General features: G+C 35.4%; 1 protein-coding gene across 1 annotated transcript in view; it reads right to left on the bottom strand.

Moving 5' to 3' along the window:
* LOC116488620 (rho GTPase-activating protein 7-like) overlaps positions 1-17,674 on the bottom strand; it is a 58,201-nt gene that overhangs the window by 34,302 nt on the left and 6,225 nt on the right. The window contains exon 3 of the mRNA XM_032186325.1: positions 7,862-9,026. Within this exon, the coding sequence (XP_032042216.1) occupies positions 7,862-8,914 (1,053 nt within the window). The 5' untranslated portion in view covers positions 8,915-9,026. The remainder of the gene's footprint in view (positions 1-7,861; positions 9,027-17,674) is intronic.

The raw sequence follows: 17,674 nt of genomic DNA, 5'->3' as shown, positions 1-17,674 counted from the left end.
TGTATTGTGGACGGTGGTGATGCCCCATGTAATCCAGAAGGCTTTGCCCAAGTGGTTTAATTCTGCTTCACGTTTCCGGAAGCTATACATTTATTTTTGTCTACTATGCACATTCCTTTCTCATTTCTTAGCTTAGTTCCCTCAAAAATGTGGTGTTAATTGCTATTCTCATGCCATTTTAGGCAGTCGGTCATTGGTCCATTTATTTATCATGGCTTCAAACTGGCAACTTAAAGTCTACGTACAGCAAATAATTGCCCTTTACCAATCACAACTTCTTAAAAATTAATTTTTAAAACAACATTTTTTTTTCCCAAGTTTTCATTGAATTATTTCAAACCCAGACAAGATTGGAAATTTCTGAGTATTACTGCATGAAACTAAAGCTCTCTGCATTAATCCCTAGAGGTGTCTAATATCACTTTGGTGGAGTGATCTTGTGTGACTATGAACCATATATAAATACAAATACTTTCATGACCATTTTAGGTAGCTGAAATCCAACTAATGCATAACTTGATGTGCAACAGTCTTTTGGTTTGCAGTCTAGACAACGCTGGCAGCCTCTAAAATTTATTGCTGAACACTGTCACAAAAATGTGTCAAAAGTAAAATTTGCATAAAGGTTATACTGTAATGGCCTGGCAATCATCCCATCCTGTACTGAGCTTGTTTTAAATACTTTTCAGATTGTTTGAAATACATCATACTTCAGTCCAAACACAAAGGAAGTCTGTGGGAAAGCATTCTTCAGCTTCCCAGATGGAGATAATATTTAAGATACATATTTTCCTCAGAGCAACAGAGAAAATTCATGGTCATCCAATCCAATTAACAGAAATGCTTTACGAACACCACTTTCCACTAATTACCATAGACAATATGCATAATTAAAAAAAATACAACCCAACAGTTTTAGTTGACTTTTATGCTATATCTTTATTATTAATAAAATTTAGGAAGTAACTTTCAATGCAGAAAAGAGAAATATTAATGACAGCCAAGATGGTTTAAGTTTGTTTTGTTTTTAAAGAAATCATACTATTCATTTTGCTTTACTTGTAGCTCTTGCCAGATTCTTCCTGATGCCTTGAAAATTATGACCATTTAGTAGCGATGTGCAAATACAGCAAATTCTTTGTGGTAAAGTAACTGTTGATTTCAGTTGCCCACTGTACTAATACTACAGACTGTAGATCTGAGACACGTGGCTTACAACTAGCCTTTCAAAAGCTGTTGCGGCTTCAGATCTCTCATCAGTTTTTGATAGCACTCATATTATCATTATGCCTTTGGAAAAACAGATGTATACTATTTCCTAAAACCTTTAGAAAGTACATCTGAAAATGAAAAGAGATGTGGAAGTGGAACAAAAGCAAATTCAGATTCCTTACATGAGAAAAAAAATTTCCATTGTTTGAATGACCATTTTTTAACAGAGATTCCAGATTTACACAATTTGTATTTTCCACTGTCCTTCACAAAACTCAGAAAAAACATTTGCTAGATGCCAAGATTATATTATTCATCTCCATGTATGAAAACAAATCTATTCTGGCATAAGAGTACATCTGAATTATACAGGAAATACAGTCAAAGAACCATAATTAGAAAGTAATTTTGCTGCGATAGATACTTCTAAAGTTACTAGCTTCTGTGGTCTCTAAGGTTACAAATTACTACAACACCCAAGTTCAGCAAGGCACTTAAACGCATCCAAAAAACACAGCAGTTCCACTGACATACATTAATACTTTTTTAATGTCTGGATTTAACCTGTAGAGCCTTGGTCTGTTATGACCATTGTTATCCACATTTTCAGAATTTCTAATTGTCATCATAAGTGGAGAACATAGGAGATCATGTGCTGCTTGTTGGATTGCTCCACTAGAATATTTGCAAGAGAATTATTAAAAAATACTTTCTGAGAAAAACTGTGAAAAAATAATGCATTTACACTTTTTTTTTTTTTTTTTTTTTTTTTTTTGCAAAGATGGAAGTAAAAATTATTGACTTTGACTTTGGAAATCACTAACCTTTACAGCTGTCATCTTGCTCTAGCTGAACCACATTTGCAAACTAAATCTAATGATAAGGTAAATTCAATTCCATATGGCCAAGTCAAGCTATAGCATATAAATTATATTCTCATTTTTAATTGTGTTCCTGCATATTCATTTCATTTATGTTTGTATTTTTATCATCTGTGCGTGTCTTTCCTAGGCTGACACAAGTTACTGTTACAATGCAACCCTAACAAGGGTGTATCCCTAACAAGCCCACATCTGCCAAAAATAGCTATGTACTAATAATTTAGTCTGGATCCCTACTTAACCAGTTTCTATACAGAAATACACTAAGAGCTAAGTTAAATTAAAAAAAAAATAAATTGAAGACTGGTATGAAAATGGAAATTTAAATTAAATTATTCCAGCTTATTATTAATAAAATAGTTTTTTAATTTTTAATTTAGATTATACCAGTAAGCAAAGACAGGATTGAGGTAAGCAGGGATTAAGATACCAAAGTATACTTGTGACAGGTCTGGAAACCCAATGCCTGGCATTTTTGTGGCAATAAAATACGAAATCGATCTAAAAATGTTGGATACAGTTTCTCACAACAGGTTCACATTATTTTTTCAAGAAGAATCTAGTGCTGACAACTGAATACTCAACGGAAAAGGATCACATGCTATGAATAGTAGAGACAGCAGTGAAAAAGTTTGTAAGAAAATCACAGCAGTAAAATAGGTAGCTCTTTTATGATTTTTTTCTTGGAAGCATTCCTACCACCTCTCTCCCAGGAACCTTGCTGGGACAATGAAGCTAGCAGGTAAGGCTATGTAAGACTCCTCTGGAGTCAGCTTACAGGGTGATACAAGCAGAAGCTTGTGGAAGAAACTAGCTTTTTAACTCACCTAAATAACATAGTTTTAACCTTGTAATACAGAATATATTACAGATTATAACGAAAGAATCAGCCTTCACATCTCATGGACAAAGACGAATATTCAAGTGGATGGATGGAAATAACTGAACTTACATAAGCAAATTTGTTTTCACATTAAAATAATAGTAATTGATGTAATAATGGAACAAACTTTATAGCATCAGTGCAGAAAACGATAAACCTCACTTTAAGAACCACAAAGTTTTAGTGTAGGGAAGAGGCACAGCTATACAGAAATGGGTTGCTACCTTTCTACCTAGGTTTCTTTCTTCATTTACTTTATTATCTTTTCTTTAAAGATAATTTACATCTTGTTGATACTGGCTGATATTGGCTGTGTTTTTAAGCATCCTTTGCAGAACACATAGCATTTAATCTAGATACATGGCTTAAAATAGTAACAATAATAGCGGGCATTAGGAAATAGCCCTAATTGTTACACTCTCCAGTCTTTTTGGGATGACTTAGAGATCATATAAACTGTTTGAAACCAGAAAGCTTCTAAGCAGGGCACCACAAAGAGTTATTAGTAGATAACACTAAATGTAGAAATTCCATAAAAGAGCAATGAGGGATTCATACACTGAAAAGTTTGGTTACTACATTTCTTTTTCAGTGTCACATAAGCAAAATCTCTTTGTGAACTTCAATCCAGTCTGAGATTGCACATGAAGAGAAATTGACAAAAAACTCATCAAATATACTCCAATTATTTTGATACCTGAATTAGCTCTCCTTGAAGCAATATCCCAGGCTATATCTTTTCTTTGAAGGAATGGAGATGACATAACAAATTTCAAATCAGGCACAATAAATCCATAACATTTCCTGAAATCAACTATATATTGATTTCTAATTTCACTGCTGAAGTGCAGCCAGCACTTTATCACCATTAATCTTATAAAAATTTATTACCACTCTTTACCACTTGGGTGATGAAGATGCTCAAGTATCTCCATAATAAAACAGAAATGTCATATTAGAAGAGAACCCCAAAAGTTTCAAAATTAATACTTAATTTAGATAAGCCACCAAAAGTTCATCCTCTGATCCAAAGTTTATCTGAACTATCTTAGACTTGACTTAAAAGTCCTAGAGAGCCTATTATTAGAAGATCTACTTGAAAGCTCTTTCTATGGAGTTCTCAAAAAATATTGTCTTTCTTTGTTTCTTCCACAGGTTTATGAAAATAACAACGTTATTAAACACTGCAGAAGAACATTGATTTGAGATGCCTGAGGAAAAGGCTGCTTTCAAAGCAGCAAATTTATATATTTTTATATGATTACAGTATGGAACACAAAATATGGGAGACTGAAATGAATTAAATTATTGCAATGAATTACAGATTTTCAGTAAACTGTTCTTAATTGTGTGTACCTCTTCATAGGAGAGGTTCTTAACTGTGTGCCTTAGCCCGCTTTGCTATTTTGTGTTGAAAAACAATTTTAGCTAACATGTTACAGTTCTGGTGCACTTGTGCACCTACTCAGTAGTCCCCAACAGGGATTTTGCTGCCTATTGCTAATCTTGATGAAACAAGCAGCTTGGAGAAAGTGTAAAACTGCACAAGGAAAAAATTGCAAAGCTATTTACAGGGTAATAGCTATTTTTTTCCATTTTACAATCAACCTATAGTAACTAAACTTTCTCCTTTTCATGGTGTGCCCTTGAGAATAAATAATCAATACTTTGTGGTTTTGCATAAAGTTGTTCACTAAAACCTCCATTGCACTATACACATGAACATACATGTGAGCTATCGGTATTCCCCTGAGCTAAAAACATTAGAGCTCATTCATTCCAAAGACTATTCAAATTTTTGAAAATCAGAATGTACAATTGCCATTGCTTTAAATCTAAAATTTATATAATCCAGGACAGCATACACTAGGGATTAGTTGGTGTAACCACATTTAATAAATCCATCTATGCTTTTGCTTCTCTGTCATTAATAACAATCAGCTTTATGTTGTAGATAAACAGAATTGACTTTTAATCAACACAAAAAAAAAAATCAAAGGAAAGTTAGATTACTGTGGGATTTTTCACTTAGACTTAACAACATTAATTTATCATAATTAAATTCAGGTCCTTCCTGCTTCTGAAGCTTAAGAAGTCTTTCTCCAAAAGCAAAGGAGAAGAGAGCACTGTGCCTCAACCATTTGAACTCTGGTGACTTGAAGGAGCAAAGAATGCTGTAACAGCTGGACCTTACTGCAAAAAGCATCCACAGTGTCAGTACATCCATCATGACTAAACCAATTTACTGAAATGGAGCTAGTGTTGGTCAAAGATGCTAAACTTAAGCCCTTAAGCCCCCAAACCTACATTCATCTGCAGAGTGAGCACAACAGATTCACACTGTCTCACCTCAGCTTCAGTTTGAAGGCAGCAGATCTCAAGATAAGAGGAGAGGTCATGCACTGTTGCCACAATTAAATGCAGTTTAAAATATGTTAACGAGGAACAGGTTTTCAGAAGAATTTAGTACCAGCAAGAGCAGAGTGATGTCAATGCAGAGGTCCTAAGATCTTAGCTGTCATCAAAGTACCTAAATTCAGCACTTAGGTCCCCAGGGACCACACCTTGAGGTGTGGGTGCCCCAATACCTTTAGCAATTCATCTCCATTTGCCTCTTCCAGTATTCTGACCTTTATGAGCACATATTTATGTGCAACCATAATTGACACTGAGCATTAATCAGACAGTGGTGTGTTTTAGGCCTTGACTGCACTGTGTGAACTGCTGACCTTGAGAGAAAAGGTTTTATATACCATTCCCAATTCCTTAGGTCTTCCTGTCACTGCAAAGCAAATACTTGACTTTTACGGATGGATTCAGTTTCCAGTCTGTTGTTTTTTTAATGTTTTGTTAAAGTTATAAAAGCGGCTTTCAGGGAAAGTTTGTAAACATGGGCACATTTTTCATTACAGATTATAACCAACACAGACAGCCTTTTGTAAAATAGCAAATGATTAAATAGAAGTGATAAAATCCCACAAGCAGGAACATTGTTTGTAGAAGAGTCCTGAAAGCTTCGAGATAAATAATACCAGATGCAACAGATCTCTCTCCCCTTTTGCCAAGCAGTTGTCAGTTGAGTTTAAACTGAAATGTTACGAAGTGACTCCTTCAGATCTGCTCCTTCTGAATTTGTCCCCCTTGACTACAAACATGGCTTCACAGTTGCTACAGCCATGTAACTCTCAACCTTCCCTGAAGCAACTGGTTCTTTTTGCTTCTTTCTATGCTCACTTGCTCTCTGAGTTTTTCTCACTATTAAAGTATTTAATGACAAACGCAAACAACAAATGTATCCTCAAATATAATTCTGAGCCTACATTTAAAATCTGAGTGCATGACATCAAAACAAGAAATAAGAAGATATATAGGAACCAGCACTATCAAAGCTAGTCAAAGTCTATATTACACTGAAAGCTAATGTGGGCAGAGTCACTGCACAGTGATTGTACATAATAGAAATAAATTGTATCTGCATTTTCAAATAAGGTTTTGAAACCACAGTATAAAAATTAATCTTGCTAACAATATGACATGTTTGTATCAATATAAGCAACTATGCTTAGTAAAAAAGGAGATGCAGAAAAAGCAGTTGAGACTATGGTTATCATAATCAACTAGTTTTCAAATATCATATCAATTAATAAAAAAATAAATAAAAATTGAAATTTTACTTACAGATGGGTGTTTAGCATTTCTGGTACTGCTAATCATATGGTTAATCCTGTTTTTTAGTTATAACTTGGAGTCATAGCTACCGCAAGATCAGTCAAACAGTTGCCACATTAACTGTGATTGCATAAACTGCTAAAGGAAGAGTCTTTGAGAGCTTCTGAAGCCTTTTGCAAAAGTTACACACAGTTTCAAACCATATCACTTGATTATTAACTTTAGTAAAGGGATTATGCCAGGGAGCAAGGACCAGCTACTCAGGATGCTGTGTTGGCATACAGTATTTTAGAATATGTGAGTTTGTGCTCTAGGATTTATGGTTCAGTGAAACAACTACCGAGACACTACAACTGATTTAAAAAACAACAACAACAAAACACAAAACAACAAACAACTCCAGGATTAATGGAAAACAGATTTATAAAAAACAGACAAAAATGGATTATATCAAATGAAAAAAAGGCAAGGATAAGTAAACAATTAGACACTAGTTATTAGGAAGAATTAGCAGAATAGCTGGGAAAGCCAGACTTCAGGATGAAGCCTGTAGTGTCACAGCCAGCAAAACTCCTTCCACGAAAGCCAATGGGAGTTTTATTGCTGGGGAATCTGGCCATTAAAAGTTTGGAATTACACTCTTCCTTACTTTGTGTAGAAAGGGTAACTCTCTACTTGCATTAAAATTACATTGTTTCAAACTCAGAAATTGTTTTTGTTCATAGGGCTGACCTAAAACTGAAGAACTATTATAAAATTTTTCCATATTTTTTTTTTCCTCTTGCAGTTTTGTTCCACTTTTTTCCCTGTTCCTCTTGAGTAAGATTTCAAAACCTCTGGGCACAATCTCTTTCCTAAAACAGCTAATGATACTTGATAGCAACAGAAAAAATAAAAATAAACCCAAACCCACTGAAGATGCTAATCCATTTAGCCTTGAGCAACATATATATATATATATATATAAACACAATGAGTTGAATATAAAGGAATTTCCAAATTCACAGCTCAGCTATTCTCAAACTTTAAAAGTTTCTGAAACTCAATCCTACAGCCACATTTTTCTCAAAACTATTTGAAGAAAAAAACTGGTAAGTTAATATAAAAAGACTGAAAAATACATTTTATCTCCAATCAGTAAGTCACAGAATCATGTTTGTAAGAAACTGGGGGAAAAAAAATTAGAAACAACCTCTGCAGTTTACAAGCATCCTACCTTTCTTTTGCGCAGTTTCACTTGACTGTCTGAATATTCTTGTGTGGTCAAATGATTCCTTAAATGTAAACACTGACTATCTTCTGCTGAACTGACATTTGAAAGGCATTTGTTTTCAGGGGCCGCTTGAGGTTCTCTGAAACCACTTTCATCCAGACCATTTTCCACTGCCGGGATGTGAGAGCAAGGAGAAGGCTGCACAAGGCAGTCACTGGATTCCACTGATGAACATGGTTGTCTATCACTGCTGGTGCAAGAATCAGAAGAAATCCCACTCTCCACCACATTACACCCAGACTTTCCAAGCCCATCTTTAAAAGCATCAGATTTCCTGCGCTGTTGTGCAATTACAGCAGTATGAAGCAGCTGTTTCCCAGGCATAATAATTTCTTTCACATTTGGAGAATTAGAAAGATTTTCTTTCTCTACACTTACTACATCATTTAAGACTTCATAATTACAAAGCTCCAGGCTTTTTCCAATACTGCCACAAGTATCTTCTTCCATCTCCTCTTTAGGAACTATGTCACAACTAGGTTTCTTACTAATATCCCCAATTATGCCAGATGCTTCAGTTTCCTTGTTACCCTCCATCATTGGTACCATCTGTGTTAAGGAGCCTGCTCCATTTAAATTATTTTCTTCAGCTTCTGATTCCCTTCCAACAGCAGTGATGTGGTAGTTAACACTATCCAGGTTGAGTGTTGAATAGTCATCATCATCATCAGACACATGGACTAAAGTTTCTGTGCTGGCCTCCAGAAAATGCTCCTCATCTTCATGGTTATCATTTTCATCCACCTCCTTTGAAACATTTCCAAGCTGCTTTGCAGGGAAGCCAATCGTCTCTCCACTGTGGCAGCATTCTGGAAACGAAGCACATTTTTCTTTCCGGTCCACACTCAAAACCTCATCTTTTTCCATAGTTGTCTGCAAGTTATCAGCTATGAGTCCGTGACGACATGCTGTATTATACTCCACAGACTCCAAAGCCAATCCCATCCACTGGGTCACATGCTCTTCCCAGCTTTTCTTTCTGATTGCTAGAGACATGTCATAACAGTTTAGCAGCAGGCTACAGCGTACCTTCCATGGAGGACCAAAGGAGATGTCATGGCTGCTGTGTGCTGCTCCAGAAGGAGAGAGGGTTTCATCATTTTAACATCTGCAAGAAATGAAAAAAATAAGTAAAATAAGGAAAAAGAAAAAAAAAAAAAAAAGACTAGGTTATTGAATTAACTCCAAATTGAAAAAGAAAAAGAGGGAAAGAACAGTTTAAACAAAAGTGTAAAAGCAAGATAAGACTGTGGGACCAGAAGGACAGGAATTTAGAAGACTGTTTTGTTTAAAGTTTTAATACTTTTCATACAAAACTTGACAGTACTCATAATTCAGTAGAACTTTCTTTTTCTGATTATTCTCCACTAGCAAGTAAACAAAAATGTTATAAATAGGCACATAGATATGCAAGTAGCTCAAGAGCCAAGTTCTGACAACGACTCTCTTCACTACGTCTGTCATAAGATATTAATTTCCATGGATATAAATTGCATTATGTCTTATGATTGCTTTGCACACACAGTTATTTTGTATTTCTTCTTCATTCAGGGATATCCCTCCAGAGAAGTACTTTGGCAGTTTCACAAAGAAATAGGACAAAACTTGAGGGTTATTCTAAATCTTATAACCACTCCACTTATGGGTAGCTTTGGGCCAGAATTTTTGCCATTCAGAGGCTCTCATTTTAATGATCATTTCATTCTCTTCAGGACAAGTTATAGTTACAAACATTACATGAAACTGCAGGAAGTAGTAGTTGTGTGATAGAAAAAAATACAACTTTAGGAAAACTAATTTAAAGTTTGAGCATGTTCCTTACCTCAAAAACATCATAAAACCCAGAGACAAAAACAAAAAACAAACTAAAACCAAACCAAAGACAACCTTGGTAAATATATTCAGGATCTACTAATGTAAGGAAGGGATTAAACCCTTATTTAGGATGGGAGTCTCCAGAACAGTAACTTGTAAGCCAGCACGGTCAGCCACAACCATGCATCTCACCTGGACTGTCAGGGTCTTCCACAGCCCACTGTTCCCACCCAACTGTACAGGTATTTTTCGTTGTCTTCCAGATGATAACTTTATATCTGATATCTGAATCATTATATATGATCCATTAATCTTGTCACATTGCTTGTTCAAATTAACACAAAGAAAATACTTCATATTAATTTATGCATTATAAGAGGTTCTTTGTCAAATAACAAAGCAGAACTTCTTTCCCATAAAACATCAGAGGTTCAAGGAGCAGGCACTTCTACTTTTCACTCCCTACATAAGAACTGTCAGCACTTGGATCTGCTTATTGATTTCAGCAATAAAGAAGATTAAGTACTAAGTTTGTTCTGGGTCATTTCAGTCCACTAAGACAAATTCTGATTGCCCACCAGGCTACAAAGCTGTGTTGACAAATCACACACCCGAAGGTATAAAAGTATTCATCTTAAGGAAATGCGGAATTAGGCCCATACAACCAAACCTCTGTAAATTATGTCTTGACAAAATGACTTTTAGGACTGAGTTGTACACACTCCTAGATTTTTAACCTTCTCTGAGGATGGCAAGTTTCTTTTCACATTCACATTTTCCTCCTCTGTGGAGACTGTGCTTAAAAAGAAAATATATTCATAGGGTAAGAGAATTCCATGCGCAAGTCATTAGCGTGTGGGAGGCAGAGGAAAACGGAAAATAACATGCAGCCAGGCCAAAAAAAATTATCTGCTTTCAGAGGCAAAATTTGGTAGTAAGAAGTTAATTCGGCTTTAAGTTTCTCTTTTCTTTCCTGGTTGAATATGAGAGCAAACTTAAATATTGACGTGTAAAGTCAGATTACTGCATAAATTTGCAGTGTGTTTGCACTCTTATTCTGACTTCATTTCATATTTACATTCTCCTACTATTTCTAACTATGCATGATCCCAAATTACTACAGAGTGCAAATCAATAATTACAATACTTTTAAGCTCTGTTGCACCCTTCTCTGAGTGACCATAAAGCTCTCCAGAATTGGTTTGACAACATGGCTGTGTTTTGTTTTGACCTCTGAAGGTTTACTAAAGTTTACTGAAAGGTGCTCTATGGTTTCTGCACTGCTAGTTTCTGCACTGCATTAGCACTGCTAGGAGTTGCACCTGTATGCAATTCATTTGCAGCTTCCCTGTCTTCCTCCCCTCCTAGAAGCTCTGCTTAAACTCCAACTTCTCTACAAAAAAGTTAAAAAAAAAAAAAAAAAAAAGAGTTTCTACAGCCATACATGGGAATTTCTGACAAAAAAAAATACATATATATCAAGAGAAAAGACTAGTGTGAGAATTTTAAAAAGGCAACTTCCTAATGGCATTCATGCATCCACCTCCTTCAGATTTAGGCTGCTCATGGTGTGCAGCATGCAGGCATTCAGAGAGTTAAAGGGCATGTGATAATCTTGCTGCTGTTGAATGGAGTTACACGTGTACAGAAAGGGGAGAACAGATCCCTTACTGTTTTTCATTTTTTGGATGTGGAGAGTTATATTTCATGGGGGATGAAAAACAAATAAATTTTACTTCAGGAACCCTTCTGTTTTACTTGCACTATCACTAGTTTTGGCTGCCTAGTATACTACAGAAAAAAAAAAAAAGATTAAACGGGAGAATACGCAACTCCTTGCCTGAAATGTGAGACAAATATATGACAAGGCTACTTTCATTGTTCTCTAAAAATATCAGCTTATGTTAATGCCAAGTATGAAAAAAATTACCTTACACACGCCTGATATCTGGGCAGCTCCAAGTCACTGGAGCCCCCTCATTCCCTTGGCACATGGAGAGCCTCCAGTTTGATGGAAGCTCACTTCCCTTCAACTCCTTCCTCTGCTCCCCAAAGGCTACATTATCTGCTACAGTTCAGCTTAGAAATTCTTTCCCTGCTACAATTGTGCAATAGTTATGGACCAACAATCAGCTTTTCTCTTTTCCACCTCCACACAAGGGTAACTTATTTCCTTTGCACTCACATAAGCTGTGCTTTGGAAGGTCCACCACTCCAGACCTCTGAACAAGATTCATAACTGTGCTCCTTTCTCTACCAGAGAGAAAAGAGCGCTACCTCTTTGCAGAATAAAGGGTTCCTACTTTTTTTCCTGTTATCGTTGCCTACCTTTTTATTGATGTGCAGCCCTTTCTGTTCAATGTAAACTGTAATGGAAATGAAAAGCAGGACAACATTCTACGTGTTCAGTTTCGGAAGCTTTGTATAAAGTCTCATGGAACTTATAGTTACTTTACAACAGATAAAGCACTGACTGAAAACCTGTATGAGATGAACTGGTAGGCTATACTATGAGTAGATTGTCTAATATTTTCCTTTAAGAAGGATTCTTGTGATTTTTCCTCAGCAGCTCAAATTAAACTGTTTCAAGGAGGCTTCTGAAATTAGGACAGAGAAGTGTCCTCTCTTTATCTCATGATATTCCACTCAGGGAGGCTGGGACACACAGCCAGGGCTCTCTGGTCCCTCTCTGGTCCTACTCAGCCTCCCAGGACACAAGACAGGATTCCACCCTGTTTTTTTCCATGGTTGAGAAAGTGGTGAAGGAAGAAGTGTGGAGCCCCTCAGCAACCGCCACCCCATGAGATGGGGCAGTGTCACCCCACAGTGGCATAGGACAGGACAGCTACAGCAAGTAGCACAGCGAGCCATCACCATGCAGGGGGACACTCCAAATGCATCCCTGGCAGTACAACCCCTATGACACCAAGTGAAATTCAGGTTTTGTTAATTATTTGCACATGATGCAAATCTTTGTTGCAAAAGAGTAAGGCAAAGTGTTAGCTTAAAAACTTACACTGAGATGAAAGACTGTTTCATTAAATTTTTTTATGTAGCAGGAACATGTAAGCAACTGAGATCAAGCAGAAATATTTATTTGATTATCATTATTTTATCTTTGTTGGTCTGTGACCCCGGTCAGCAAACTTTGTTTAAGGAAGTCTGAGTGAACAGGGTCTGTTTCCTATAAACTCATCTCACATCTTCCTGGTCTGGCTTACATTCAGCTCTTTCAGTAACTCCATACCAAGCTCTGAGACAGAATGTTGTTTACAAATAATTTGAGATAAAACATAACCCTCTAGGTCTTCGCTCAGCTAGTTATTTTAAAATATCTTCTGTTTTAGAATTTACAGGCCTTCCCTCTCTTATTTCCTGGATACATACCACTCACTGGATTTCACTGAAGCGGGGGCTCACCTTGTCTGCAGTTGCTAAATAAACAGGCTTTGTGGTGCATTTGTGTAGATCATTCTAAACTGATTTCCTGGAATATAAATATAAGGAATATTTGTTGCAGGACATCCATCTAGTGAATACCTGATGCAATTCCCTTAATTTCTTTTAAACATAGAAGATAATCATGTAGCTGCAAAAATTTAAAGTATTGAAAGTAAATAACATTAAAAGGCTACGACTATTTTAACAGCTTTTTTTTTCCAGAAAGTATGTGATGGTACTTTATATATGTGTGTGTGTGTGTGTGTGTGTGTGTATTTTAAAGCTGAAGAAGACTTACTATACTAAGATAAACAGGAATATTAAAACTGACTTTGCTACACTGCATATTACTTTTAAAGGATTCAAATCAATTCAATATATGTATATTGAATATATATATTGAATATAGAGAAAGTATAGCTTATTAGACAGTGTCCACCTAAAGTTTTCCCCTTCTGCCTGTTTTTTCAAAACAAAAACTACTGAAAGTGTCAAAAATAAAAATTCTAATCTACCTTTTTCCTTATATTTTCTCTGTTAATGTATTTTTATGCTGAAAAAATAATATTAATAATAATATATTATATTAATGTTATTTAAATAATATGCAGCTATGTTGCATACATAACATTTAGGACCATAGCCTATCTGACAAACCCTAAAGAATCTGCTGTCACCTGTGAGATAACTGATATGAATTCTGCTAAGTTTGTCTTGACAAGAATTATCCAAATGGAAATCTTTAAGTGACTTAGTACTCTTAATACATTTGCATACGAAGCCACAAAGCCAGACAGATAGGGATTTTCTGATGTAGTTATAATACAATGTTAGGTGCATAAGAACTGAAGGATACATTGCATTATTTTGGATTACTACAAGCCATTGGCTAAGTTTTCAGTGATACTTATGTCCCATAACAAGAGCCAATCCTAAAAGATTTCTTTTGAGAAAGAAGGAATAACAGATGAAGAGAGAATGAATAACAGTTATGGGCAACATACAGCCATTTTATTTTACAAAACAAACCAAAACATTCTAGCATATGAAACAAGTATTTTCTTGAGTTAGCCTTGTTCCTCACTTTGTGACAAAATACTTGAAAAGAAAATAACATGCAATACTAAAAAGAAAAATCACAAAACACTCTCAAAGACTAATATTGGAATGATATTGAATTGTGCCTTTAATATACACCAGATCAATGCCCTGCAGTGGACAGTGTGGCTTTAGCATTGCCATTTATTACAGAGGTATGATCTAAGTGCAATATACAATAATTTCTACCAGCACATAATATAGGGTTTTAAAAATAGACTGTTTCAATGCACCACCAATTGCTAGCCAGCAATAAATCAAGTAGGAAAAAAAAAGTCAACAGATCACAACCCTCAGATGAAAAGCTAACAACCCACAGAGATAAGTCTGAGGAACTGGCTTGGGTTGAAACATCAGTCGGAAGAGTTTTCAGGACAAGAAAACAAAGAGATCAGGAATAAAATGGTTGAACTGAATAACAATACTCAAATAAAAAATCACTTGTAAACTTAAAAAAAAAAAAAAAAAAAGGAACAAAAAATGTTGCATAACTCTGATAGTTACCCACTACATACATGGGAATTGGAGGGGGACAGTTATGATGATTGCAAGCCAGAGAGGGGAAAAACTGGGGAATTGCATGATGGATATGCTTTTAAGTAATGAAAAGTGTGTTTGTAGTTGGAGATGAGTTTTACATGAGCAGAGGCAGAGGGGATCCTGACCAGGGCTCAAGTGTGAGAAGTACAGCTTTTTGGGAGCAAGAAACACTCTTGCACTATTCTCACTGATCATGAAGAAGGAGGAGAAGCAGAGGGACTTCTGGTCCAGACATGTCCATCTCAAAGCCTCATGGATTGTATCTCCTCAAAACAAGAAAGCTGGAGGAACAGGAAGAGTTGCGCAGCAAACAGCTTTGAGGTGCTGGAGCAATGCAGGAGAGTACCAAAAGCTGGTTTCAAAATCAAGTTAAATCAAATCCACTTGGTCCTGAACTATATACTTACAAGTCTGATCTCTGTACACAAAATTGGCTGAATAAGGAGGGAAACAATCAATAGATTCGTAATTTTGAATATTACAACCTGTGTTGTTTAGTTTATTCAGAAGGAGAAAACAAATTAAATGGCTAAGTTTGTTAGTGACACAGCAGCATTTATTCAGAAAATTGACAGAAGAATTACAGAGGGACCCAACAGTGAGCAGTTAGGAAATGAAGTGGTGTATGAAATTTCCTGTCAATAAATAACTCCAACTATAAATGCATAATAATAACCTCTATGTTATCTGCTACCAATCAAAATAAAAGATCTAAGAAAGGCTGTGGCTAATAATCCAGAATGGAATCACAAAGTTTAGTTAAAATTAGAAAGTACGTAGCACAGTAGGAAAAACAGAGACTGAGCATAAAGTTACAAAATGATGTTTTCATCTCAGAGAGAAATAAAGCAGGAAAAGGTGTAGCAAAAAACAATAAAGAGGATGAAAAATATGGTATGGCTTCTGTTTGAGGGGCCATGAAACAGACATAAGATTTTCCGCCTGTGAAAGAGAGAATTTAGAGCCATATGAGACATCAACAGTATAATGGAGAATATTCACCTTGCCCTTGCTGCAGGAATTTGCAGGAGATCAATGTAGAAATAGCAAGCAAAAGTATCAAACCAGATTTATTTTTTGCTTTGGCACATAAGGAAATAGAAGTTATAATGAATAGTAAATATAAATTATACACTGCAAAATGTTCATGATTTCTAATTGAAATAAAAACACGCAAAAAAATTAATCAAGTGATGTACCTGTACATTTATGACTTGATAAGGATTTCCTCTCTCCAGTAGCGATCAGTTTCATTATCCTTTTAACAAATGAATTTTTGCTTTCCTTTATAGATTCTGACATGTCAGATATACTCATTAGTTTAATGTCTATGAAAACATATAATACTTTTAAGTCTGATTAAATCCATTCCGTAAATATCATTTAACGTATTACAGAATATTGTAGTACAATCCAGCAGTATTATAAGAACTCAATATAGTAGATGCCTTAAATTACATCAGGAGGTTGGCAAGTTTTTCATTCAAACACATCTGAAGGCTCATTTGTTTAGTGCAAGTATTATTGGTTCTTAAGATATGAACCTTAAGATATGAACCCAAAATTTGTCAGATGCCTTTATTTACTGTTAGATAACAAAACAGTGTTGAGTTACTTTTCTTTCTGTTGCCCCACAAAAAGGAGCTGCATTACCAGTGCTCATCATCATACAAAGAGGGCTTTTACTTGTAGCCAACATGTGATTACACTGGGGTTTAGCTTGGTTGCATTTGTATTTGGTACATTTCCAGCACTGAGTCTCAGATCAGCTGAGCTTCTTCCTCAAGGATGAGAAAGGGGAAATGACAGGATCCAAGCTGATCCAGTTATCCACACTTTCTTAAGATCTATATTATTTACACCCAATATAATTATCAAATGAAAACAAATTTAAACGGCAATTAAAAATACCCAAAATTGTAGTTTTGTGCTATTTGACACTGATGAACAGTCAAGACAAAGATGAAAGAATATTAAGTATTTATTGTGTAATTATTCTAATTCATATTAATGGTGTTTTAATATATTTCAATATATTTAATGATCAGCATTAAATTCTTATTAACTATTATGATAATTGAATGTTCCCCATCACCTTATTTCAGAGTGAAAACAGCCATCAAATTTATAACTGTCCACTAGAAAAATAAAATTTTAACATAATTCCATTTTCAGAAGTGAGGCGTCCTATAAGAAAATCTTGGTTTTGTGCTTTCATGTCTGCCCTATAATCCTCTCCCCAAATTCTTTCTGCTATCCACCCTTGGAGAGCAGAAGAAAAACACATCATTGGCAGATTCCTTAACACCTCCATTCATGCTTCTCTTGGCAAGAATCAAATTGACAAGACAACAAGACAGTGTAAAAAAAAAAAAAAAAAAAAACAAACAAACAAACAAACAAAAAAAAAGTAAATATAGTGGCTATTCTTCTGGTCCTGAATTAGGATAATTTTTTCCCACCCACACCTACCTTTTTTTTTTTTTTTTTTTAGGATGGAAGAAATGCCATTTTCTAGCCAGCTCTAGGTAAATAATAATAATAATAATAATAATAATAATAATAATAATAATAATAATAATAATAATAATTTTCTAGCTACAGGAGGTCCTTTGGAAAACACTACATTAACCAGATTTTATACCTGATGCCTTTTAAATTTAATGTTCTAATAGAGTGCTTCCATATAAAGAAGAGTTGGTAGTGCTCGTTACAGCCATGAACTGAACTATGAATTCCAAGACACTATAGACAATGACTGTTGGAAACCATTGCCCTTACTGAATAGAATAACAGAATCACAGAATGGCTGAGGTTGGAAGGGACCTCTGAAGATCATCTAGTTCAACACCCCTGCAAAGC

Source organism: Aythya fuligula, chromosome 4, assembly GCF_009819795.1.
Source record: "Aythya fuligula isolate bAytFul2 chromosome 4, bAytFul2.pri, whole genome shotgun sequence".
Taxonomy (NCBI): domain Eukaryota; kingdom Metazoa; phylum Chordata; class Aves; order Anseriformes; family Anatidae; genus Aythya; species Aythya fuligula.
This window is presented reverse-complemented; position numbering and strand designations above follow the sequence as displayed.